This window comes from Heloderma suspectum, chromosome 1, assembly GCF_057233095.1.
Source record: "Heloderma suspectum isolate Gila_16-S chromosome 1, 16-S_ref, whole genome shotgun sequence".
Classification (NCBI taxonomy): Eukaryota; Metazoa; Chordata; class Lepidosauria; order Squamata; family Helodermatidae; genus Heloderma; species Heloderma suspectum.
Genome location: NC_139458.1, coordinates 201,826,991 through 201,851,718, shown reverse-complemented (window position 1 = coordinate 201,851,718; position 24,728 = coordinate 201,826,991). Strand labels below are relative to the sequence as shown.

General features: G+C 43.1%; 1 protein-coding gene across 1 annotated transcript in view; it reads left to right on the top strand.

The window, feature by feature from the left end:
- TMEFF2 (transmembrane protein with EGF like and two follistatin like domains 2) overlaps positions 1 to 24,728 on the top strand; it is a 326,904-nt gene that overhangs the window by 252,803 nt on the left and 49,373 nt on the right. Inside the window, exons 6-7 of the mRNA XM_084816392.1 lie at positions 1,761 to 1,909; positions 8,207 to 8,266. Coding sequence (XP_084672518.1) covers positions 1,761 to 1,909; positions 8,207 to 8,266 — 209 coding nt within the window. The remainder of the gene's footprint in view (positions 1 to 1,760; positions 1,910 to 8,206; positions 8,267 to 24,728) is intronic.

Genomic DNA, 24,728 nt, shown 5'->3' with positions numbered 1-24,728 from the left:
CCATAAGGACACAAATCCCACTCCCCCAGAACAATGCCAGCTCCAGGTTTTGGAGGGCCCTTGGGCAAGATACCCTCAATGAACCCCTTCCCTCAGTGAGCCTATCTTCTCACCGCCATTGGCACCAGCTGCTGTTGCTCCTCATCCTCTCTCCCATCATTGCTACCACTTGTTTGCTTGACAGACAGAGAGCCAGTGAGCAAGCAGGCAGTGGCATCTACTGCTCCTTCTCACCACCACCATTGTCTGGGCCAGAGCGAGAGGTAGGTGAACAGTGGTGAAGACAAGGAGCAACTCCAGGAGGCTCTTGTCAGTGGGCCCTTACTGGGGTGTGGGCCTTTGGCAGGTACCCAACCATGCCTACCCTTGACCCTGGCCCTGCCTCAGTAGATCTAAGGGAGCAAGCAGGTTGTTATGAGAGAAGATAGTAGGTATTCTGGGCCCATATCATTTATGGCTTTAAAGATAATCCTCAGCACTTTGAATTACACCCAGAAAAGAATTGCCAGCCAGTGCAGCTGTCATAAAGCAGATGTACTATGCTTCCATGGTAGAGCATCCTTGCCATGGCAGCACTCTGGACCAATTGAACAGGCTACATTCTCCCTTCCTGGATTACTTCCAGTATCTGAGCAGGGGAGGGAGAAAAGTGCCTGGGGCAACTAATGTGGGGGAGGTATGGTGCAGGAGGGACAAGGGCACAGTACCCCTCTCCCATATGCTCCTACTGTTGAAGTAAGACTCTACCTGGCCATTTTAGGCTGAGGCCCCCTCCCTTCAGCCTCTTCAAAGCACAGCTTCCTTCCTCCCACCCTGCACGCAGTGTGGGTTATGCTGGACATCCTTTTGGGGGCTGAGTAGGAATTTTTGGCTCATAGTCTGATTGGCATTGGCTATGCGTCTTTTTGCCTACTTCACACTGTGAGTGGGGTTTGGGACTTTAGGTTGTTTTGGTTTTATTTCATCACTGGGGCTAATTGGTCACACTTAAATAGGTGGTTATGTGCGGGCACCTTTGGCGGGTTATAGGGTTGGTGAGCATTCGGAGGCACCATTTCAGGTAACTGGTAAGGCCTGAGGCTTCCAGCTCAGGGTTTTGCGGCCCAGTTGGAAGATAGGGGTTACCTTTGAGGCCAATGCTACTCGCCCACTTCGAGTTTCATGGCTTGAGGGGAGGGGCGGTGACCAGGGAAGGCCTCCTGTGACCAGGGAAGGCAATCAAACACGCCACTCTCCTGGCAGCGAATGTCTCGCCCAATACAATGCCAGGCTACTCCAGCTTAGAGAAAGTGCCCGCTTAGTTTGCCCTTCGCAGATCTGAGCAAGTTCACTAAGAGTTGGACACGACTTAACGACTGAACAACAACAACAACAAAATTTCATACCAAATACTTTGTTCCATTTCTTTATTCCTCCCTTCCCTTTCACCTGCAAAAAGGTTCTCTCCTTAGCTGGCACTGAACTGGAGGCTTCTTGATTTTCTACTGCTACACTACCCTTGGCTCCCTCTAGTTCTTTCTGTTTTACTTTTCCCAGGATATCAGTCCTGTACAGAAGAAGCACAAGTATTGTCAAACCAAGAGTCTTCACTTCCATTCTATCACGTTATAATTGCAAACCCGTAGCGAAACATCAAGCATGTTCTTGTACCTTATTATTTTTACCGTTTATTTTTATTGCGACAGGGTGGTGGGGCTGGGCTTTCTTTTATTATTCATTTGTTTGTTTTATTTTTACATTAGCCATTTTTATCTTTTCAGGTGTGTGTGCAACATTGACTGTTCTCAAACCAACTTCAATCCTCTCTGTGCTTCCGACGGGAAATCTTATGATAATGCGTGTCAGATCAAAGAAGCATCATGCCAGAAACAAGAGAAAATTGAAGTCATGTCTTTGGGTCGATGTCAAGGTAATGCTCTTAGCAAAATTCATTTGAAAGTGTGCTCTCCATTTTTATTTTATTTCTGTGTGTGTGTGTATAAGAAAGAGAGGAGGGGAGAGGAAGGGAGGGAGGGAGAAAAGAACTTGGACTGGTGTATTATTAGACATGTCTTACATTTCTAATGGATTTGCTGCAGATTATTCAGATATGTGTGTGGGGGAATGGTGTGTGTGTGTGGGGGGGGGTATTTTTGTTGACTATGGCCACAATCCAATGTACAGTTATTCTGTGTACTTAAATCCAAATGAAATCAATTGAGGTTAAGCAAGCAAAGCTTTGTACTGGTTTTTGGCCACTGTGTTTTAGTACACCGGCCTAGGTCTTGCACTGTGGTTGTGATATGTCTAGACAGTGCAGCCCTGGAATGAAGAAAATGCCTATGACTTAAAAATGTAGTGCACACTGCAATCCTTTTTTGTTCTTTTTTCTTTTTTGCTTAATTATTTATATAAATTACACATTATGCATCTAATATTGAACATACTATGAATTGTATACAATCAGTAAGGAAAAAATAACAATACATAACACATGCTAGAAAATTAGTTAAATCTCTACAACTATCAGATAAAATATTGCAGTATTAGAATATGGAAAAACTCCATATGGTATAAACTTATCAATATCAAAATTGTACCTTAATTTCATAAAAGAAATGAAAGGAGACCAGCTAATACTACATTTTCCAATTTTTTTGTTTACCGTCCTTCAGTCTTATAAACTCTGTTAGTTTTATCAGTTCTGCAATTTTCCAAACTTATATTAACCATTCTGTAGTGAAGGGATGGAAGTGCAATCCTAAGACATCTGATTCTGCATATCTAGTGCTGACCAGAAAATGTCCCCCACACTTTCACTGCCCCATTCACAGGCTGCAAAAGGGGGAATCATTTTGACAAGGGAGGATAAGCTAGAAATAGGGTGGGGAGAGGGCTTACTGGGGAAAGTAGTCGTGGTAGCAGCCCCCCACCCCCCTCTTAACAATAGCTTAACTGTTGTTGCAAGCAACAGTGGCCCTCCTCTTGGTAGCCTAACAGCCACCATGTTCCCCTCATTGCCTTGCTTGGAATGACATGGCATCAATGGGAGCTGCCATTTTTCCAAAAAAGCCTCCAGAATGCTGCTATGCTGTGACATAGCGTTGTTCTAAGTGAGGCCTTGTGTTAAAACATGGTGACCGAAACTATGTTTACACAAGAAGGGGTTTAAGAGCCACTGCTACTTTTTCTGCCCCCCACTCCAAATTTTAGATAGTCTCCCTCCCTGTACCAAGAAAAGACTGGATTTTTACCCTTCCCATTTTCATAGAAAAAGTTATATTTGGAATTTTCAGTGTAATGTTTCAATCTGTGTCATGTAAGAAGTGAAGAAATTTTGGACCAAGGTCCTCATCCAGAGCTGTGTGTCCAGTAGTGGCTCCATATCCACCTAGATTCCAATAAGATCATAGAATAATAGGGTTGGAAGGGGCCTACAAGACCATCGGTGGTTGACATTGTCAGCTTTGACAGTGCCAGTCACCAATTTGAAGAAGAGAAGGACCATGATTCAGTTCTCATGCTTAATCCGAACAGAAGATTGGCTGTGTCGAAGCTGATGGTGTTGACCATCTCCCTATGCACAGCCCATGGGATGGATTCTGGAGGCCGAGCCATGTGCAGTGTCTATGTGTGCAGTTTTGATACCGCCGAAGATAGGTGGTGTCAGGGTGGAAACTGAGCCGATAGAACCCCAGAGCAGTTCTGATTCTGAGGAGGAACAGCAATCCGTGGGAGAGGAGCCAGCTCATCCCTCACAGGCACAGCAGCTGGCAGAGATTCTTCCTGCCGGCATTCCTGAGGTAGATAGTGATCCTAGCAGTGAGAAAGTGTGGGAGGGGGGCTTGCTAGATGCTCGACGCAGACGCAGGGAGCAACGAGCGATGGAGGGCGCGGAAAGGAGGCGTAGCGCCCGTTTGGCACGCAAGCAACGGCCGCCTCCCGTGGACCCAAGGGAAAGAGGGAGGATCTCTCCCTAGCCCATAAGTTCAGGGTCTTCAAGTGACTCTCCTTCAAACGGGGATCAACTGCCTACTCGGCGCATAGGCCACTCTGCTGTTCCTTGCTTAGTTGCAGGTGATTAGCATCTGAAAGAGTCATTAAGTTGTAAAAGGATTAAAGCCTTGAAAAGAATCCTTTCGTCTGTGTCTGGAGTTGGCTATTGGAGTCTACTGAAAGAGGCCACTAGGGCACCTCCTGACAGGTGGCCACTAATGAATCGCCAAAACAAGGAAATGCGTCAGCAAAAGAGAGGACACAGATTTGCATAAAATAAAATTTGCATGTGCAAATGTATATGTATAGGTGCAAATTTAGAAATAATTATTGTAATTTAAATAGAAATACAGTACATCTCACCATAGTGTGGAAGACTGTGATCAGATGACCTGTGTGCCTTGCTCTGTCTGTCCAGGTCTTTGATGGGCAACTGCAAGGCCCAGTTCTTCCTTCTGATGGCTCCTAATCTTTAAGCTGGACTTGGGCTGAATACAGGATGCCTTCAAAATAGAGGACAGTCTACCTGGGCTCCCCAGGTTGTCATGCCCCACTCCTTTCTCCCAATTACTGATGATAGGGTGGTTTCCCAGCTTCTGTGCAGTTTTCCTCCATTCTAAAAGGTTAAAATGCCTCTCCTAAGACTTAGTTGCTGGCATTTAGGGATGTCACGGGCATCTGGTTGGGGGTCAAAGCTCAGTGATTCCTCGCTGGCTCGGTCCCCCGGACACCAGTCCATAGATACCTGCTTTTGCCCGACTTGGCGCACTGTGATTCATGCAAGCACAGAGATCCCCAATCTCTCGCCAAGCCACCATTTTGCATAAAAGTAGTGGCTCAGCCTTTTACGGAAAGGATAATTTTGCTCAAATAGTGGCCATAAAGAGCCCATTTACGCAAAATTACTGGCATGAATGGTCTATTTAGACCATTTACGCCTGTAATTTTGTGTAAATGGCCGCTTTCGGTAAATCGGCCTTTCCGTAAATGGCCAAGCCACCATTTTTACGCAAAATGGTGTCTTGGCGAGGGAGTGGGAGGCCGTGCACCACTCGCCAGCTGCCCACGGACTGCCTGGCAGCTCACCATACATGGCGAGCAGAGTCAGCCAGCCGTTGGGAGCCGGTGAGCAGTGCGCAAGGTGGGATGAGGTGAATTTGCCCATCTGTACTGGCATTTAGAGTTTTAAACTATAATATGCTCGTATTTCTTGTATTTTTTACCCCATCCCTTTTTCCTTTGGCTTCGCCACCTTTGCCTTCAGCCCTGCCCAGCAATGGATATAGCCCGTCAGAGCTTCTCCAAAGGTGAATTTGGCCCTCAGGCATGAAAGAGGTTCAACACCCCTGGTGTATAGCATTGCAGGCTTAACCATCTATGCATGCTGCCTGTGCTGGAGCCTACATGACTACTGATTTTTTCCCTTCTATAATCTACTCTACATTTATAATCCCAGAGGCAGATGGTCGATCTTTGGAAATACGACAACTTGCCAGATGCCCTCTTAATTCAAGAAAATATCCGCTTGGGGTTTGGTCAAGGTTTTTGGAAAGTGCTTTTCTCCCAGTTAACTTCTGGTACATTCCCCTGTATTAAAATCTGGGTGTTCATCATTAACAGATTAAAATTGATTCCATAGTGGGGGATGGGATGAATGCAAGCATGGGGGGGGGGGAGCCACAAAACTGGTTTTAAGTCTTTTTTATTATCTTTTTCTCTTTTGTATAACATTTCCACTGAAGTAGAAGAAGCTGAATGTCATAATAGATTCCCCCTCCGCTGTTTTTGACACATAGATCCATCCATATCTTCTAAACCTACATATTAAATGCTTTATATTTTATTAAATGGTCTGTATAATATTTTAAGCCCTTCTTATGTAATAGCCATGATTGCTGAAATGTCCATAACTACACTTATTATTTAAAAAAAAAATCCGATAGCAGTATAAAACATTTAATCTCAGACATTTGTCAGTGCATTGCTTATAAAAGCATGTAGACATGAAAAATTTGCTCTTGCCCATTATTTTGCCTTTTATTAAACATTCAAACAAAGAGCTGTGTCTGTGGAGAGGGCCATTCAAGGGAATGTAAGAGCCACTTTATTCATTTATCATCATTATTCATTGTTATTAAGTATTTAAAATATTTATATACCATCCTTCATTATCACATCACAGGGCGGTGTACAAAACTCATTAAAACAACAATTAAAATAAAATACAAAGATAAAAACAAACAAAACATCTACTGAGTTAGGTCTTACAGTCAGCAAGTGCCTGGGTAAACTGATGCGTTTTCAGCAGGCACCAAAGCACTATCAAGGATGGTGCTTGTTCCACAGTGCAGTGGGAAGATTATTCCAAATGTGGGCTTCCATAATAGAAAAGGCTCTCACCCTGGTTGCCATCAGATGTGCCTGTGTGTGTAGATGCTGGGACAACCACTTCCCTTATAACTAATAGGCGTATTTCCATTCAGAAACCATCAATACTTGCGTCTTTCAGCCAACCCAAACATTCAGCAGGGTATGTGGCACACAGCCCTCATGGGCTGTTCCACCTCAAATATGCAAAAGGCAGATTGTGTATTAAAGCCCCCATGTTAAAATCTCCATATACATGCCAGCTTTGCATATTCAGGACGAGTTTAACCTGGGGGCACATCCAAAAATACAAATCCTCTACTAACATATCTGAGTGGGCACAGTCTTGTGAGGACTGTATCACAAACGGTGCTATAATGTTTGGATTGGCTTTTACAGAGGCCTGTTCACATGTCACATTAACCCATGGTGGCTTATAAGCTCCGCACAGTAGGTTATTTTGCAATAGCCTACTGTGCCCCTTCACACGATCTGACAAATAAGCTACACAGAGTAGTTAATTCCCCCCCTTCACCCCTCCTCCCTCTGTAGTCCTCCCACCCAGCCAGACAGGTATCCCAGCTTCCTTTGCAGCAGGAACCATATCCCACCATCCTTTGCACTGCCGCTACGTCACCAGCCCATCTCCAATTGGCCTGCTTTGCACTAGGGGCATTGTCTTCTGTCTCTGCCAGTTCCCCACTATTCTCAGCCTGGTGTCGATCCTTCCCCGCACCCCCACCAACCCACCCAACCCACGCTGCCCTGATTCTCAAGGCCTTCCTTCCCATTTCTGCCCCCTCCCACCACTGCTCCTCTTCCCAAGCTGGATTTCCAAGCCTTTGCCAGGTCCCCTATCTCCACCCATGTGCAACAGAAATGGGTGCGGGGCCTCCAACTGCTTGAAGCTTTGCAGAAATGGGGTGAAATTTAATATGTGGCATTCCCTCATGGGAAGCCATCACATGCATTACTGGATAATTGCACGACTTTGCTTTTTCACAGAAAAGTGAGCTGAAACACACTGTTTGCTTCCCTTACCTTATCCTGCTCCTACCCCCTCTTCCCCTTCCCTTCCCTTCCCTTCCCTTCCCCCCTCTTCCCCATTTGTACCCACCAAGCCTTTGTTGGCTCCCCCCTCACCAGCAGCAAACCAACAATACAGAATAAAAAGAAACTGTGTATTGGCATGCAAAGTGGCTTATTTGGCTTGCTTAAAACTGGGCTTGCTTAATACTGCTTTGAATCTACTAAGAGCCTACTTGGTAGCATTTATGGGTTGGGGGGTGCGTTGTGTGGCTAGCTTAGGGGCTGACAGTGGCAGTGAAAGTTGGGGGGAGGTTCAATCTCGTGCATTGTAGGGAGGGGAATAAGCATCTGCTGAGTTGGGAAGGGGTTGGAGCGCCAGCAGCAATGCAACCTGCTGCCAGGCAGATCTCTGGAACAGATTGCTTGAGAAGAGCACAGTGGTGGCATTTTTGGGCACTCTTGCCAAGCAGCTCTGTAGGCGATCTCTGTAACCCACGCTGGTGTAACAGACAACACGCTAACCCACCATAGGTAAAACAACCCTTACTGCCGAGTGTGGGTTCTCAGTGTGGCTTATTTGGGAGAAATAACCCACCACGGGTGGAAAACAGCTCACAGATGACACACTAACCCATCACAGGTTGCTCTGGAAAATAAACCCATCGCGTGTTAGTGTATCGTGTGAACCCAGTCAGAGAAACGGGCAAGGGTATATTAACCCTTCTTATATTTCACTGCTAGAGTACAGCTAACTTGTGGGAGCACTGCCATGTTTTATCTGATCAGGGATACCATATCAGTACATAACAAACTAAAATGTATTGATCTCTTTCAGATAACACAACAACCACTACGAAGTCAGAAGATGGACATTATGCACGAACAGATTATGCAGGTAACTCTCCAGTTAACAGTATTGCCAGCATAGCAAGAAACAGCGTTTTGGTGCGAGGAGGGAGAACACATTTAGTTTGGCTGTGTTTGCAAAAACTGAAACCATAGGTGACTGTATCTTTAATTCTCTATATAGGGATAAAATAAGATTATCTTAAGTACAAGTTCAAGCTTCAGTCAGTGAATTACACAATTAACTTCACTAACCTACCCCAACCGGGTGCCCTCTAGATCTTTTTGACTAAAACTCCCATGATTCTTGACCATTGGCCATTTATTTATTAATTATTTCATTTCTATACTGCCCAATAGCCAAAGCTCTCTGGCCATGGGAGTTGAAGTTCACAAGGTTGGGGAAGTGAGCTACATCTTAGAATTGTGGATTAAAATTCTCCTTGACACCCCGCCCCCCAGTTGATTGGTGAGACTGAGAAAGCAAAGACTCCTTTTGAAGGGCCTGGTGCATTGCATGTCACACAGACCTCCTGGTTCTCTCTTCTCTGCACCAAATGTTATTGTCATGAATATATGTGATTGAAAGGAAATATAAACCTTTTTTCCCTTCCAGTTTGTACCTAAAACAAGCAGATTGTTCCCTTTACTGTATGTTACTGTTCTTCTGTTCGGTGTTTTATGTATTGCACAGTTCTGCTATTGCACTGTGAAAGAACAGAAGTTGATGCCAGGTGCAGAATTCAGAACTCAGAGAATAGCCACTTTCATTTGAAAGATGAAATGAATTTGCATTAGCTTGGCACAGGATTTTTATTTTTCTTTAGTGGATAGAACGCCGAACCCTGGCTTTAGTTTTCTTGTAACATTAATAACCACAGGTAACTGAAGCTGAGAGAGCTCAGTTGAAACCAGTCTCAATGGCTTTTACACCTGAATGTTTCAGGGTACTGATGGGCTTTCCATTGGTTTATCTTATGCAGCTCTTTGGATTTGGTATGTTATTGTAACTGAAGATAATTCTCATTCACAAATGTGATGAAAACTAAAGTGGCTTTTCCATCAATGAATGGTAGATTTCAGAATAACTGTTCCCTTCCCTCAGGACCCCCCAAAATGTGCCTTTATTGAACTTGTAATATTTAAATATAATTTAATTCAATTTTAATACCTGAGCTAATCAGTTAAAAGGCAGAATAATCAAAGTTTAAAAATGCATTAATCAGTTGACAGCACTACTTTTAAATCTGACATCTCCTTTCATCGTAAGAAGTGAACTTCCCCCACCCCCATTTTTGCTAGTGCCAACTTCGTATGCATTCTCATTAATCAATGCAGCATCCACAGTGTTTCAAATCTCATTTAAAAAAAAAGATCAGCATGCCATGAAGCTGAAACCAATAATTTCTTATAGCTTGTTTCTGCCTGTTTGTGTCTTCAGACCTAGCTGGAATAGGCATTATAACATGCCTGCATTTGGATGCAAAGTTAATGAGATATTTTAGAACATTTTTTTTTTTAATGATAAATGGCTTTAATTTATTTGGAAACTCCAATAAAACATGAGCCCAGCTCAGGCTTCATATAGCATTTTGAAATATAATGTGCATGTAAATGTTATTTAAGGTTTTATCAAATGTTGTTTGCTAGGGTGGGGGCAATATATTTTAGTTTATTTTTATTTTTCAAATCTGCTTTACCAGAAGGATTAATTTGCAAAGGAGCCTTAAATGCTTGTGCAAATTTTCACAGCATGACTTTAGAACTGAGAATGGGAATCTCATGAGGGATGTATTAATTGCTTCCGCTTGTGATTTCTTTTGTGTTGAAGAAGTGGAGCTTTGCGAAAGCAAACTCCTTTAGTTGCAGAGCAGACTTTGAAGCTAAACACTTGGCTGACGCCCTTGATGTGCCAAGCAACAAAAGATGAAGTGTATCTTATTTGTTGGCACATGCAGAGGTTCACTTATTAAGAAGTTGCTGGCCTTGTTAGACAGCAAGGTACTCATCATCTGTGTACAGTGCACAGTGTGAATAAACCATTGGATATACTTATACATGCACAACACGCATTTTAGAAACTATTTCCTTAGTGTAAGATATCTTTACCCTTGTTATTTAAAAAAGCATAATTAGGGTTCCATGTGTTAAGGCACTATGCTCAAGATTAATTGCCCTGATCCAATGAGTGGGATCTGAGAGAGGAAACATTATAGTATCAAGTGTAGGTCTGGTCACCTGAAGGAATAATTCCATTGTTTATATAGGCTATTCTCAAGCTGAAGCTTTCGAAAAAGGCGGGATATAAATGCGATAATAAATAAAATAATAAAACCCATTCATCTTCTCAAAAGAGAGACATCGGCCCATTTTGGAGGTAAAGATAAACCCGTTTTGGAGGTAAAGATAAAGTTTAGCACTACATGAATGAGCAAAAATGAACCTCACTGTTCCTCCCATGCCTCTGACACGGATGTGAGGAGGAGTTTGGAAGTATCCACTTCCTGTTTTAAACTAACTGGAGATTATTGTTTCATTCTAATTGAGGAAACTCTGGTTAGTTTATAGTTTTTTTAACAAGCCAGGATCATAAACACTATTTCATTCTGGCTTGTTTCAACAAATCACGGTTTAAACTAATCAGAGTTTCCACCCCTCCTTCCCCATTTCAGATGCAATGATATACTCTGGAAATGATTGCTTCCTGTTTTAAATAAACCAGTCTGCTCCTTGCGGCCACACTGGCGGTCCAGAGGATGAAGTATGTGAGCCCAAGGCTTGTTTCTGCTTATTCACATAGTGCCAACCCATGGCTTAGTGTTATGTCAGAAAGAGACCATTTTGTATCATATTTCGTGCTGAAACCATTACACAGTGTAGCAAAGGTCCCCAACCTTTTTGGACCTGTGGGTGCATTTGGGAATTTGAAATACTGCTGTGGGCACCAGCACAAAATGCCTTATCAGTGGGTCCCTGCTTTGGCATCTACCTTTCACATCTATGGATCTTAGGCTGTGTCTTTCAGCAAAAACTTTTGCTTCTTGTCTTTTGAACACTGCAGTGTCTCTTTAATAAGGGATTGTCTAATTCAGCTAATTGCTGGTGGTACAATACAGCTAATCCTTCTTTTAAACATATTTGGCAATGTCCAGGAGTTGCGTCTTTTTGCGGGAAGGCAAAAAGGCAATTACACAGAAAAAAAATTGTACTGGAACAGTCTTGAATATTCATTGATGTGCAAGCTCTTTTAAATTATTTACATGCTTCATGGGAATTAACAAATGGTCAGTGTAAATGGATTCTCTGCACCCTTTTGACAGCTAAAAGACTAATATTATAACATTGGAAGGATAAACACTCACCTCCTATAATGCAATGGATTGAGGACCTTACAACACTTTCAATATTTGAAAGGGTGGCATATAGACGTTACCATCAAATGGATACTTATTTGGATAATTGGTCCACTTTTGTTGCAGCCCATGTATAATGGCTGGAAACCTGTATGCATTTCATACAAATCCATGTATATGTATATGTATATGTGTGTGTGTGTGTGTATAGATATAGATATTGAGGTGCCCATGGGTATTCTGTTGGGGGTCTGTGGGTGCCATGTTGGGAACCCCTGCAGTATAGACTGGAGAAGAACTTTATTGTTAATTCTGGTAATCATACATAATGACAAACTGGCTGGTGCTCTAGTTTTCTTTCTCTGCTTCTCATGTGAAATAACCCAGTGATGCCTAGGTTCTTTCTGCTGTGCAAGTGGCAGGGAAGAGAGGAGAAACCCTAGATCCAGAATTTGGAATGTGAGCCTGTGCATTTGCACATAGCCTGGTGGCTTCTTTTGCTGAAGAATAAAGCCAATAGGCCATGTATGCTCCAGAAGATTGTCTGTCCATCTATTTAATTGGGCCTAGGTTATCAGCTGGTATACATTGTTATGCATGCTATTGTCAATACTTAGCATCTCATTTTTATCTGGTAATTGTATTACCAGATGTGTGTAGGGATTATGAGAAATTTGTTTCAGTTAATTTTTCATCTGGATTTACTGAGTTCGCACCTTCTGGACCAAACACGGACTCGAACGCAATCTGTAGTCTAAGTCTGTACATTTCTGAGCTTGCGGTGTGATTTGCGGACCAAAAACACCTATTCTACAGCATCCATAGATTTGAAAAATGCACATGAAAAGATGCACACAAATATGCTTTAATAAATGGGAGAACTATGTGTGCATTTCAAAGATGCACACAATTGATGTGTACATTTGGGGGGGGAAATCCATAGATTTTCATGCAAAAAGAAAAAAAACAAAGTTCACAATCTGATATGGACTTGAGTCAGAACGAGCTTTGAGCAGAAATCAGAGAACTTCAGCGAACTCAAGTTTTGCTGATTCGCACATCACTATATAAATGTAATTAAGTTTAGTTTTTAAAAAGTTAGTGGTACCAGTCGTTTTCAAATCCCATGATAGCCTTGGTGCCAGCAAGCACTCAGCTTAACCATGGCTTCACTTTTAAAGTGAAAAAAATGGGGGAAAGGAAGTCCCCAGACAACCTCAAAATACAATTGCAAGTACTAATAACCCCCACACTAAGGTCTGGAGAATGTCACCCACCCAAAAATGACACAGAACACCACACACACACACACACACACACCTCATTTTGGAAGAACGTTCTGACAAGGTTTGGGAGAGGGACCCTGGACCAATCTTATCTCCAGCTTCCCATATAGCCTTTACAGAGTAACCCTCTGTGGAAAGCTTGTTAAAGGAATCTCTTTTAAAAACAGCTAAAATACTTCCAAATTATTCATCAGGTAGCAATAAAACCAAGGTTCATGGGAAGTTCACACCTTGGCTTTGGAAACATTTAGAAAACTCTGTGCTCCACACAATTCCCAGCTTTTATCTTATCTGCAGTGCTGCCATGATTGTATTTAGAGATTATTTTATGGATGCTGCCTGGGTTCCTTAGCTCTGTGGATTTTCATGCCTCTCATATTGCTGATTACTGTATGAAGAAATAACATTTTGTCTTTGATAACATCCCTGAAACAATGCCTTCAGATTACATGTTCTGGATCTATAAAAGAGGGTCCTTAGTTTGTTTTGCTTTTTTATACTGAGGATTCTTTTACCAGCTTATGTCAGATTTTGGAGGATTGAATAATATGAGTTACATTTACGAAGGGAAAAAGAACATAGTAATAATTTGTATTCTTAGAAATGCAGGACACGTCATTGATAAGTATCCTTCTTCAAAACAGTATGACAAATATGTGTCACAAATTGTTTTCAGTGTCATTATGTCAATCATATCCAGTCATGTGATTTAGGGGACAAATGAGCATGATTCAGCTCCAAAAAGGCAATGCTTGTAGTCAGAAATTAGGTAGACTCCCAAGGAGAGATTTTATTACTGGAGACTGGACTGACTGTCTGCAAGAGGGGTCAGCAATTGGAAGCCCTTGGCCCAAATCTGGCCTCTTCAAAGGTACCACCTGCCCTCTGAGTTGCCTGTTGAGACACATGGAGGAATCTATGGTCGGTAGGGCTGGCCCAAGACATTTTACTGCCTGAGGTGGAGGAGCAAATGGTGCCCTCCCCACCAGGCCCATCTTCCAAGTCAAGGTGCATAGTATCCAAGGAAAGCCAAGTTATTTTGGTTCCTGAGGCAGAAAATCCCACAAGCATCTCTCCCCCTCATTGGCAGTAAAATTACAATAATAATACATTACAGCTGCGATCCTGTTTACACTTACCTGGGAATAAGACTCACTGAGTACAGTGGGGGCCTATTGACACTAGAGTTTTATGCCAGAACTGTAACATCTGGCTCACTCAGACAGCACATGACACACTCGTCAATACATTGTCCTGACACTATTTCTCCCACAACATTCCATTTTCCCCAAACTACTTTTATGGCAATAGCTTTCAGTGATTGCAGCTTACATGCAGTACCAAATCATGTGTGTTTCAATCTAGCAGTATTATTACTCTTACCAGTGGGAGTAACTTTAAAGTTGTACAACCTGTTTTGCAACATTTTCCCCCACCTTCAGCCCTCCCACATTCTTCTCCTCCTCCTGCTTCCCTTCCCTACTCTTTCCTTGCATGCATGTTGATGGGATTTGTGGCCAGGGAATCCATAGTGGCAGGGAGCTATTTTTCACTGCACACCTACAGAGCTGTGCAGCTGTGGATAACCACACAATAAATTTTTAAGCCTGCGTTCCTGCATAGCTGCGAAGGTGTTCATGCAGTTTTAGACTTCTTTTTAAAAAGCCAGCTGAAACGATAGCATGACCTCCCCACTTTCTCCTCTCGCTCACATTTTTCTCATCCTCTTTCCTTGCATGGATATGTTATATATTTTTGAGGCTACTCTTCACTGCGCAGCTGCTGCGCATACACCACTGCGAATAACCACAGAATGTATTTAAAACCAGCTGTGAAGGTGCACATGCAGTTACTGGACTTATCATAGAATCATAGAATAGTAGGGCTGGAAGGGGCCTACAAGGCCATTGAGTCCAACCCCCTGCTCAATGCAGGAATCCAAGTCAGAGCATCCCTGACAGATGGCTGTCCAGCCTCATCTTGAACGCCTCCAGTGTGGGAGAGCCCACTACCTCCCTAGGTCATTGGTTCCATTGTCGTACTGCTCTAACAGTCAGGATGTTTTTCCTGATGTTCAGCCAGAATCTGGCTTCCTGTAACTTGAGCCCATTATTCCGTGTCCTGCACTCTGGGATGATCAAGAAGAGATGCTGGCCTTCGTCTCTGGGACAACCTTTCAAGTACTTGAAGAGTGCTATCATATCTCCCCTCAGTCTTCTCTTCTCAAGGCTAAACATGCCCAGTTCTTTCAGTCTCTCTTCGTACGGCTTTGTTTCCAGTCCCCTGATCATCTTTGTTGCTCTCCTCTGAACCCTCTCCAGCTTGTCTGCATCCTTCTTAAAGTGAGGTGCCCAGAACTGAACACAGTACTCCAGATGAGGCCTAACCAGTGCTGAGTAGAGGGGAACTGGTACTTACCGAGATTTGGAAGATGCTTCTATTAATGCAGCCCAAAAGAGCATTTGCCTTTTTTGCAGCCATATCACATTGTTGGCTCATATTCAGCTTGTGATCGACAACAATTCCAAGATCCTTCTCGCTTGTAGTGTTGTTGAGCCACGTATCCCCCATCTTGTAACTGTGCATTTGGTTTATTTTTCCTAGGTGCAGAACTTGGCATTGATCCCTATTAAATGTCATTCTGTTGTTTTCTGCCCAGCGCTCCAGTCTATCCAGATCACTTTGAATTTTGTTTCTGTCTTCCAAAGTATTAGCTATCCCGCCCAATTTTGTGTCATCTGCAAATCTGATCAGCATTCCCTGCACCTCCTCCTCCAAGTCGTTAATAAAAATGTTGAAGAGCACTGGGCCCAGGACTGAGCCCTGAGGTACCCCACTCGTTACCTCTCCCCAGTTTGAGAAGGTCCCATTGATAAGCACTCTTAGACTCCGATTCTGTAGCCAACTTTGGATCCACTGGATCGTTGTTTCATCTAGCCCACTTTGAGCTAGTTTGCTCATCAGGATATCCTGGGGCACTTTGTCGAAAGCTTTGCTGAAGTCGAGGTATATGATGTCTACAGCATTCCCACGGTCCACAAGGGAGGTTACTTGATCAAAAAATGAGATCAGATTCGTCTGGCAGGACTTGTTTTTGACAAATCCATGTCAAACGTTTGACTTAACACAAAAAAAAGCAGCCTGAAACAGCAGATCACCTCCTCCTATTCCCGCAATCGCAGCACTATACTGTGGCTTGTGGCCTGTGTTCATGCTATAAACACGAATGATAATACACATGTGACCTTTCAAACTCCTCCTGTTTTTCCCACAGTTACAACACTATGCATTGGTGTATGGTAGAATGTTGGACTGGGACTCAGGAGTCCCAGGTTCTAGTCCCCCACTTGGGTTCCTTAGAAGCAGGATAGAAATGCAGTAACAACAACAATAACAGCAGATACTGCATTGCATTCATTAACATGTGGCCACAAAGCAGCAATTGTGTTCGAAGACAATATCGGCACAGTGGTGCCTTACAAATGAAAGAGCCTCCAGTTTAGATCCTATTGAGGTGGATCTTTTCTGAGTAAACATGCATAGGATTGCACTATAAATAACTAAAAATTTGCTGCCCTTTCATGATACCCAAAGTCAGCTGCCTGAGACAGCCATCTTGCTCTGCCTAATGGTGGGTCCAGCCCTGAGTCAATAGGGAATGTGAAAGTTGAAGCCTTGGCATTGGCCTTCTATAGCCAAGTGGCTCTCCAGGAAATCCAGCTGCTGACCAGAAAATTACAATGCATCAGTCTGGGTAGAAACATAGAGAGAGATTATGATGGCAAGATAACATACCTGGGTTTTAGTTCATATTCATATTTCACATCCATTTCGCTCTTTTAAATAACTATGTTTCCCTCTTACACAAATTCAAAGTATGATCTGGGCAGCAGGGCACAGGAAAGGGGTTCTAGTTCCAGATCTAGAAAGGGGACCACCACCACTGTTGTACAGTCACTATTGCTATCAGGGAGAGCTTTGTTTGAACACCTGCACAGAACCCTCTTACCCTCACCCCCGCCATTCTCAGTTTTCCTCCTAGTGGTACATGGCTTCCCAGTGAAGAGAACCCAAAGACAGGCTTCAGAGGAGAGAAGTTACATGTGAGCTCTCATTGAAAATGAAGACTTTGTACTAATGTAGCTCACAAAGGGATGCTAGGTGGTTCCGTCTGATGGGGAATTGTAAGGAACTGCTGTACCACAGGGCACTCTTCAAATGTTTGGGTTCCTTCCAGATATTTTGGACTTGAACTTCCATAATTCCTGACCATTGGCCATTCTGGGTGACGCTTTTGGGAGTTGCCATCCAAAACATCTGGAGAGCCCTCGGTTACCTATCCCTTCATCTACCCTGTTGCGCCCCTCCCCATTGGATCACGCTAGGAGAAGCTTTGTCCAAAGTCACAAGATTAGTTAAAGCCTTTTTACTGACTGCAGGATTCCTTCTTAACTTTTAGTAATAAACGAGTAGAATCTGAAAAGACAGCTAGCTTGTCCTAGTTTGTAATTTGTAACATTTAAAAGTAGGTCACATTTTGAGCTTAAATTACCTGACAGAGTCCCTTTAAATTAAGTTTTTCAATATATGTTACTATGTCAACTTTTCCCCTTAGATGCTGAAAAAGAATAAAGCCCTGTAACTTTGCTCTGGGATAATCTTTGTCCGTTATGGCTTGTAGTGGGTCAGGCTGTCTCTTTTTCTTCTTCTATGTCATTAGTGAGTGAGAAATTTAACATAGCAACTGGTGTCCAAGGTGCATACATTCCGAAGCATATGCGGACAGAAACACTTAGATTTAACTCTTTTAGACATCTAAAGGAAATCATCAGGAACCTCAACAAGCCAGTTCAAACGATCCACCCAGTGTGCAGGGTCTACATATGGTACAATGTGGTCACTGGTCTGAGGTTTGTGCACACATGCACTATGTATACACCAGGAGTGGGGTACCACTTTCAGCCTGGGGGCCGAATTCAGTTTCGGAGAAGTTCTCAGGGGCTGCATTCCAGTGGTGGGCAGGGCTGAAGGTAAAGGGCAGGGCCAAAGACAGAAGGGCTCAGGCAAAAAATAAACTCTTACTGCCAATAGGTAAGCCTCAGGAGAGGCATGCCAACCTTTCGAATGTGGGGGGAAAACTGCACAAAAGCCAGGAAACCAGCAAATGATTGGTGGTTGTGGGAAAGGGGCGTGGCCATCTGGAGAACCCCAGAGGGCTGGATTTGGCCCCTAGAAGGGCCAGATTTGGCCCCCAGGTGTCAGGTTTCTCACTCCTGGTGTAGAACAGCCCACATTGGGTTAGTGCATATTAGGGATGTACAAAAGTCACTTACCTTTTCGCAGCTTGGCTTCACGGTGGGGGGGAGGCGCTTCGCTTCTCCCCCCGAAGTTCAGGCGAGGGGGGGGAGGCATCCTGCCTCGCCCGGCCGAAATTCAGGCCGGGGGGGGAGGCTTCCCGCCTTGCCTGGCCGAAATTCAGGCCGGGGAGAAGCGCCCCGTCTCCCCGGCCGCGAAACAAAGTGTAAAAAAAAAAAAAACAACACGTGATAGGCTATGTAGCAATTAACATAGCCTATCACGGCTAGATTTCCAAAGTCAGCCGTGATAGGCTACGTAAATCGTTACGTAGCCTATCACGGGTGAGTTTGGAAAAAATAAAAGTGTACGCAAATGGCGATGCCCTATGGGCGCCGCCATTTGCGTTCCTTATTTGGTCCCGGTAGTCTACGTAAAGATTTACGTAGACTACAGCGTAGTCTACGTAAATCTTTACGTAGACTACCGGGACCAAATAAGGAACGCAAATGGCAGCGCCCCATTTGCGCACATGCTTTTTTTTTTTTCAAAGTCACCCTTGATAGGCTACGTAACGATTTACATAGCCTATCGCAGCTGACTTTGGAAATCTAGCCGTGATAAGCTACGTTAATCGTTACGTAGCCTATCACGGGTTTTTTTGGGGTTTTTTACACTTTGTAATGGCGGCGGCGGTAGCCGGTCGGAAGACCAGCTGCCACCCCCGCCCCCGACGAAAGGCCGATGAACTGCCACCGGGACCCGCCGCCGGGAGGGACATTCGCCAAAGGTAAGTCCCATCCCAGGGGGGGCGGGGGGGGGGCGGAGAATTTCACCGCCGATTTCGGGGGGCCGAATGCGTTGGCGCTCGGCCCCCCAAAGATTCGGGGAGAAATTCTCCGCCATCCCTAGTGCATATATAGCATTGTGCATGTAAGCCCCATACACTCATGACCATTCTAAACACTGTAGTGTTCATGGTGGGCAAGACTTCTTGCCATCGTGCTCAGCCCCCACCACATGCCAGCATTTGTGCTCATGTTAGGAAATATGTGGCAACATCACTGACCTTTGTAGCAATTGCATCTTTTTCAGTATGTATTGCCTCTAATGTCTTACCAGGGAGCAGAGCTGCCTTTGCAGCCAAAAAAGCAAACATCCAAACAACCAAACAAGGTTCTGCATGCCCAAATTCTGGCTTTGGGCTTGTTTTTCTTGAACAGCAGTTATGTCACATAGCATACCACTTTTGAAACTAGTGGTATTTTCAAGAACAGTTTATGTTGTAGTATGGGGGTCGTGTTGTAGTGGCAAGAGTGTTGGACTAGGAGCTGGGAGATCTGGGTTCTAGTCCCCACTCGGCCATGGAAGCTCACTGGGTGACTTTGGGCCAGTCACAGACTCTCAGCCCAACCCACCTCACAGGGTTGTTGTTGTGAAGATAAAATGGAGAGGAGGAGGATAATGTCAGCCGCCTTGGGTTCCTTGCAAGAGGAAAAAAGGTGGGGTATAAATGCAATAAATAAATAAATAAAAACATAATATACAAAAGAATGCATCATCATCTTCATAGAAGAAGAATGTTGTTTGATCAACCAATTCCAAAGCAACAGCTTAGGTTTTGTGATAGTTGCCTGAATTTTGCATTAGTTCCTTTCAAGCCCCATGTTTAATTTCCTTATTAATGAATTGAGAGTATGTTTTACATGGAGATGGTTTATGCCTCATTTTCACTAATGAAAAAAAGAGGTTATGTGGTGACTGAATATTGAAATGAAAGCCATTTGGTTTATCCACAAGCACATAGTTTGAAAATACACTGTGCCTCAGCTAATACTTTGATCTGAAGGAAATAAATAAACGGTGGGAAAATGCAAACTCCAGCTTGTAGAACTATTATTGGCATGAGCAGCATAATAAATAAAAGGCGGGATTGAGCTATTAGAATGTCGCCAGCCGTCCTGAAAAATGTAACTCTTGGAAATGAATTAAGGTGTCAACCCTCTTCAGGGTTTGGGGGAGTGGGCATGGGGGAGAAGAGAAATTCAGCAATACATGTATTTCCCCTTCTGGGATTTACATTAGGGTCTGCAGACTTTGTTAAAACAACTCGTGACAAACTGTGGCTCAAGGGGGTTCTATTATATATGTATCCATTCCTCTCGTACTACTGTGCCTTACTTGTTTCACCATAATATCATGTAGCCAGTCATCTGTAACTTTATGTTATGTTAGCAGCGGTTATGGATAAACACAGAAATTGTATTTGCAGTGCAGATGGTTTCGCATTGAAGAACCCTGAGCTGGCATGAACCAATCCTGCCCCAGTTCATAAATACATCATGCATCATTTATATTTGTTTCTGCGTATTCCAAGTTCAGAAATCCCTGTTTCAAAGCAAATTAGAGGCTTTTTAATGCTCACTAATCCCTCTGTTAGTCCCTCTACACATGCTCAGAATCAGTGTCTCTGCCATGCTGAGCAGGATAAATGAGCTTAAATAAGGTGCAGTCCTCATTATATTAAAAAAATGTTTAAACAGAGTTTCCCTTCTTGCACATACCACTTAATCTCATAGGGTTTAATTAGGTCAGCTGCATTTCGGATGGATTTTTAACCAAGCTTTGGAAATAAGTAAACACATCTGCATCATGGGGTTGCTGTAGGTAAACAGAAATAATACAAGAAATGCCACTTCCAGTTTGGGGTGGATGGAATTATCATGTCATCATTTTTCCATGGCTTGATTCTACCCTGAAATCCACTCGACTTGTCTTCCAATTTTACAAGGAAATATTCTATAATTAATTCACATGTGCTGTTTGCTCTTGCCTCATTTCCCCGTTCCTTCCATTTAAGTGAGTCCACCCTTGTCCACCCAATTTGGATAAGCCATGCACATGAATGATCCTGCACATTAAGACACAGCCATTTTATTTCATCATGAGTTGGTGTACACAATCAAATTAACATTCCTTTTAGGTAATGGAAAGTGCCCAACTTGTTGGTTTGCAAGAAACTGCAGAGTTCAGTGTGCATTGTAAAGGCACAGATCTCTTTTTTAAAAATGTAGAAAACTAAGACTTCTAAGGATAAGAAAGAAGAGCTTAATGGTTCGTGATGCCCAATTTAAAGCATGTTCACATTTGCTGTACATCAGGTGTAGGCCCATGGGCACACTTGGCAATTTGAGAAATTGTCCTGGTACCACAACAAAATGGCTGCCATGCAAGACATGGATAATAACAAAGGACAAGCAACCTGCCCAAAAGGCTGAGTACAAGCAGAGATGGGTCTGAGCCATAACACAGTAAAAAACTCCTTTGGACCTACAGTTTTCAGTGCCAACAGAAATCTATTTTACAGGAGGCAAACTCTTTTACTCCCTCCCCCCCCCCCGCCCCCGGCTTACCTTACTGGCTTATTGCTGCCCTTCCTAGCTGCCCCCGCCCCCCAGCTTACCAAAAATGTTAGGACTCCCTTTTTCTTTCCCCACATCTTTTTCATGGTGGCTGGCTGTGCTCAAGAGACATGAATCAAGCTACAGCCCCTCACCATCTTCATGTCCTAAGAATGTCTCTGAACTCTGCCTCCGGGCCAGGAACATTCACAGGAAATGAATATGACAGCAGCTGGAGGCCCTCACTTTGCTGTGAAATGATCCCAGCTGCTGATAGGAAAAAACGTTATTTTTTAATTAAAAGTGGGAGCGGTAGAGAACCTTGGAAGGTGCCAAGAAAAGTGCCTGGGAGTGCACTGGTGCCCGTGGGCACCACTTGGCTTACCCTGCTATACATCATCCATAGCCCTGTTTACATAATGTGACCTGAACAGGGAATGTTTGTCAGGTGGGATTACACCAGTTAGGCTCACGCCTGACCTACATGTGTTCGGCAGGTCTGAACACATCAGCTCCTAAGGCAGCTGCCTCACTTTGCCTATTACTAGGGCCAGCCCTGCTGTTGTTTGTTTGTTTGTTTGTTTGTTACATATACAGAGTGGCCCAAAAGTAGGTATACAGTTGTTTAGAATGTTGATGGGAGGGAGAGAGAATGTGTGAGTAGAAGATGTGTGGGTGGAGTCAGAATGACAGTTGGGAAGAATGAGTGACAGGGAGTGACAGTTGATGGAACACATATCGAGCACTTACGAGATTAAACAGAGTTAAGCAAATGTAAATGTAATAAACAATGTAATAAAATGCAAATAAACTATACTGTATACCTACTTTTGGGCCACTCTGTATATCCCGCCTTTCCTCCAAAGAGCCCAAGGCAGTGTACATGATCCTCCTCCATTTTATCCTCACAACAATCCAGTGAGATAGATTAGGCTGAGAGTCAGTGACTGGTCCAAAGTCACCCAGGGAGCTTCATGGCTGAGTGAGGACTAGAACCTGGTTCTAGTCCAACACTCTAGCCACTACACCATACTGGCTCTCAATTGTGTGTTGCAAATATCATTAGAATAGAATCATGGATAGAGTGTTGGGCTTGGATGTGGAAGACCAGACTCAAATCCCCAGTCAGCTCTATCTTTCATTCAGTAGCTTTGGGTAAGTCAATCACTCTCAGAATAAGCTACTTCACAGTTGTGAGGAGAAACACCACTCTTAGCTCCTTGGAGAAAGGGTGGGATAAAATGTCATAAATAACTTCCTCTAAATATAATAGGTGCCAACTGAATGTTTCATAATCAGTGACAGTACATTTCCAAAAGATATCAGCAGACTGAATTAGAATGTAGACCTGTTATGACAAGCTTTATCAACTCTTGACAGCATTACATAATGGGAAAATATATTTCTGAGGAGATATAAAAAGAGGGGGGAAATTCCCTCATAGCTTTTAATCTCTCTCTTTTACATTATCTGAGATTTAAAGCTATGTGTGTGGTATACCAAAAACACCCCTTCCCAAGGGTATTTCATTTACAGTTTAATTTAATGATAAAAATGTGGCTCTATCTAGCTAAGATGAGAATAGATTAAATAAGAATCAAGAAAATAAGCCAAGTCTGCATCTGAGGGCTGCATGAAGTCGCTGGAGGAAACCATATTATTAGTTTGTTGTATTTAAACTGATCAACATTGTTGCATTTTGACTGGGGGCTGAGGGAGATGGAGCACTCATCTCCCTACGAGATTGCTTCTGTACAAACAGTTGTGATGATCGTTGTTCACAACCAGCATTTAATAAGTTTCCTCTCCTTCATCTCAGTGATATAAACAGCCTTGGTCATGTAGCAAAATATCAGCCATTTAGTTTAATGTATTCTTAATATGAGGCTCAACAAGACACTGACATTCTTTGTTGCTCTTGATTCTTCACTTACACAAATTGTTTTGTTTCTTCCACTTTACTGTACTCTACTATAGTCTGTTGTGCTGATATGAATAGCTGATAAGTAAGATACAGCAGCATCTCTTAGAGGTAATTCTCGTACAATTAACGAGCTCTCTGCAAGTGTAGTAGTACCATCACATTTTCTTCTCTGGAAGTTGCACAGATGGAACAGTAGCTACACATTTCTACGGCTCAAACGCAGAGTTCCTACCTAGAGCTGTTTCTATTCACAATTCACAGCACGTTTTGCTAATATTAATGCACTGAAGCCTCACCCCTGTGTGTTGATGTAGTCTTTCTCATAGTTCTCTGCATTACTTCGAAACTAGAGATGAGTAACACATTCCTGGCAATAATAGTCCTAGTGTCTGCTGGCAAATACAATTCTAGGTAAGAGTGTGGATAAAGGCTTTGTGCCTTGACAGGCAAAAATCACTGCAGCATGATGGAACGGCAACCCTAAGGGGACAATAAAGGCTGAGAAGTTGTGGATGATGGTGGTAGGGCTGAATTTCCCATATTGAAACAAGCAGCCATTTTGTTGGCTACAAGCTGTTAATAGATCTATGTAGGAGACCACACAGTGACTGCATTTGGTGAAGCAAACTCACTATCCCTGAGGTCTAGATGTTTTCCGTTCCTCTGATTAATGACAATGCTGAGTAATGTACTCGCTGCAATATTAAACGTTCCTTGCATCTCTAAATATATGTGCATCGCCTTGTCTGATATGGCCTGATTTGCTTGTTTCATCTTCCTTTCGGCTTTTGAGTAATATTAAAAAACTTGTTTTCCTTTAATTTATTGTTGAACATTGTGAATTGTCATTATAGAAGCAATGTCATCAATAAGCTGACAATCCGAAGAATATGGGCAAAAGCTATGAAAAGATCTTCCTTTCCCCTCTATACCAACGTTCAGCACTGCACATAAGAGAACCATTTGGGGAGATGTTTTATATAAAACATAGTTTTGTTTCTATGGATTTTTAACTTCCTCAGATATAGTCACATTTAAAATCAGAAGCCCTAGGAAATCTTTATCTTCTCTCCTCCAGGCGTAGAATATGAAATAAATTGTTCACCGTATAATTACTAGGGTTTCTAAGCACTGTCCAATTTGCTAAGATTTAACCTCCTGAACAGCCAGAAAAAACATCTAGAACAATAAAAGTGGAGAAATAGTCAAAATAACATGGTAGACTTATCACCTTTTGTAACAGAGGAAGTTT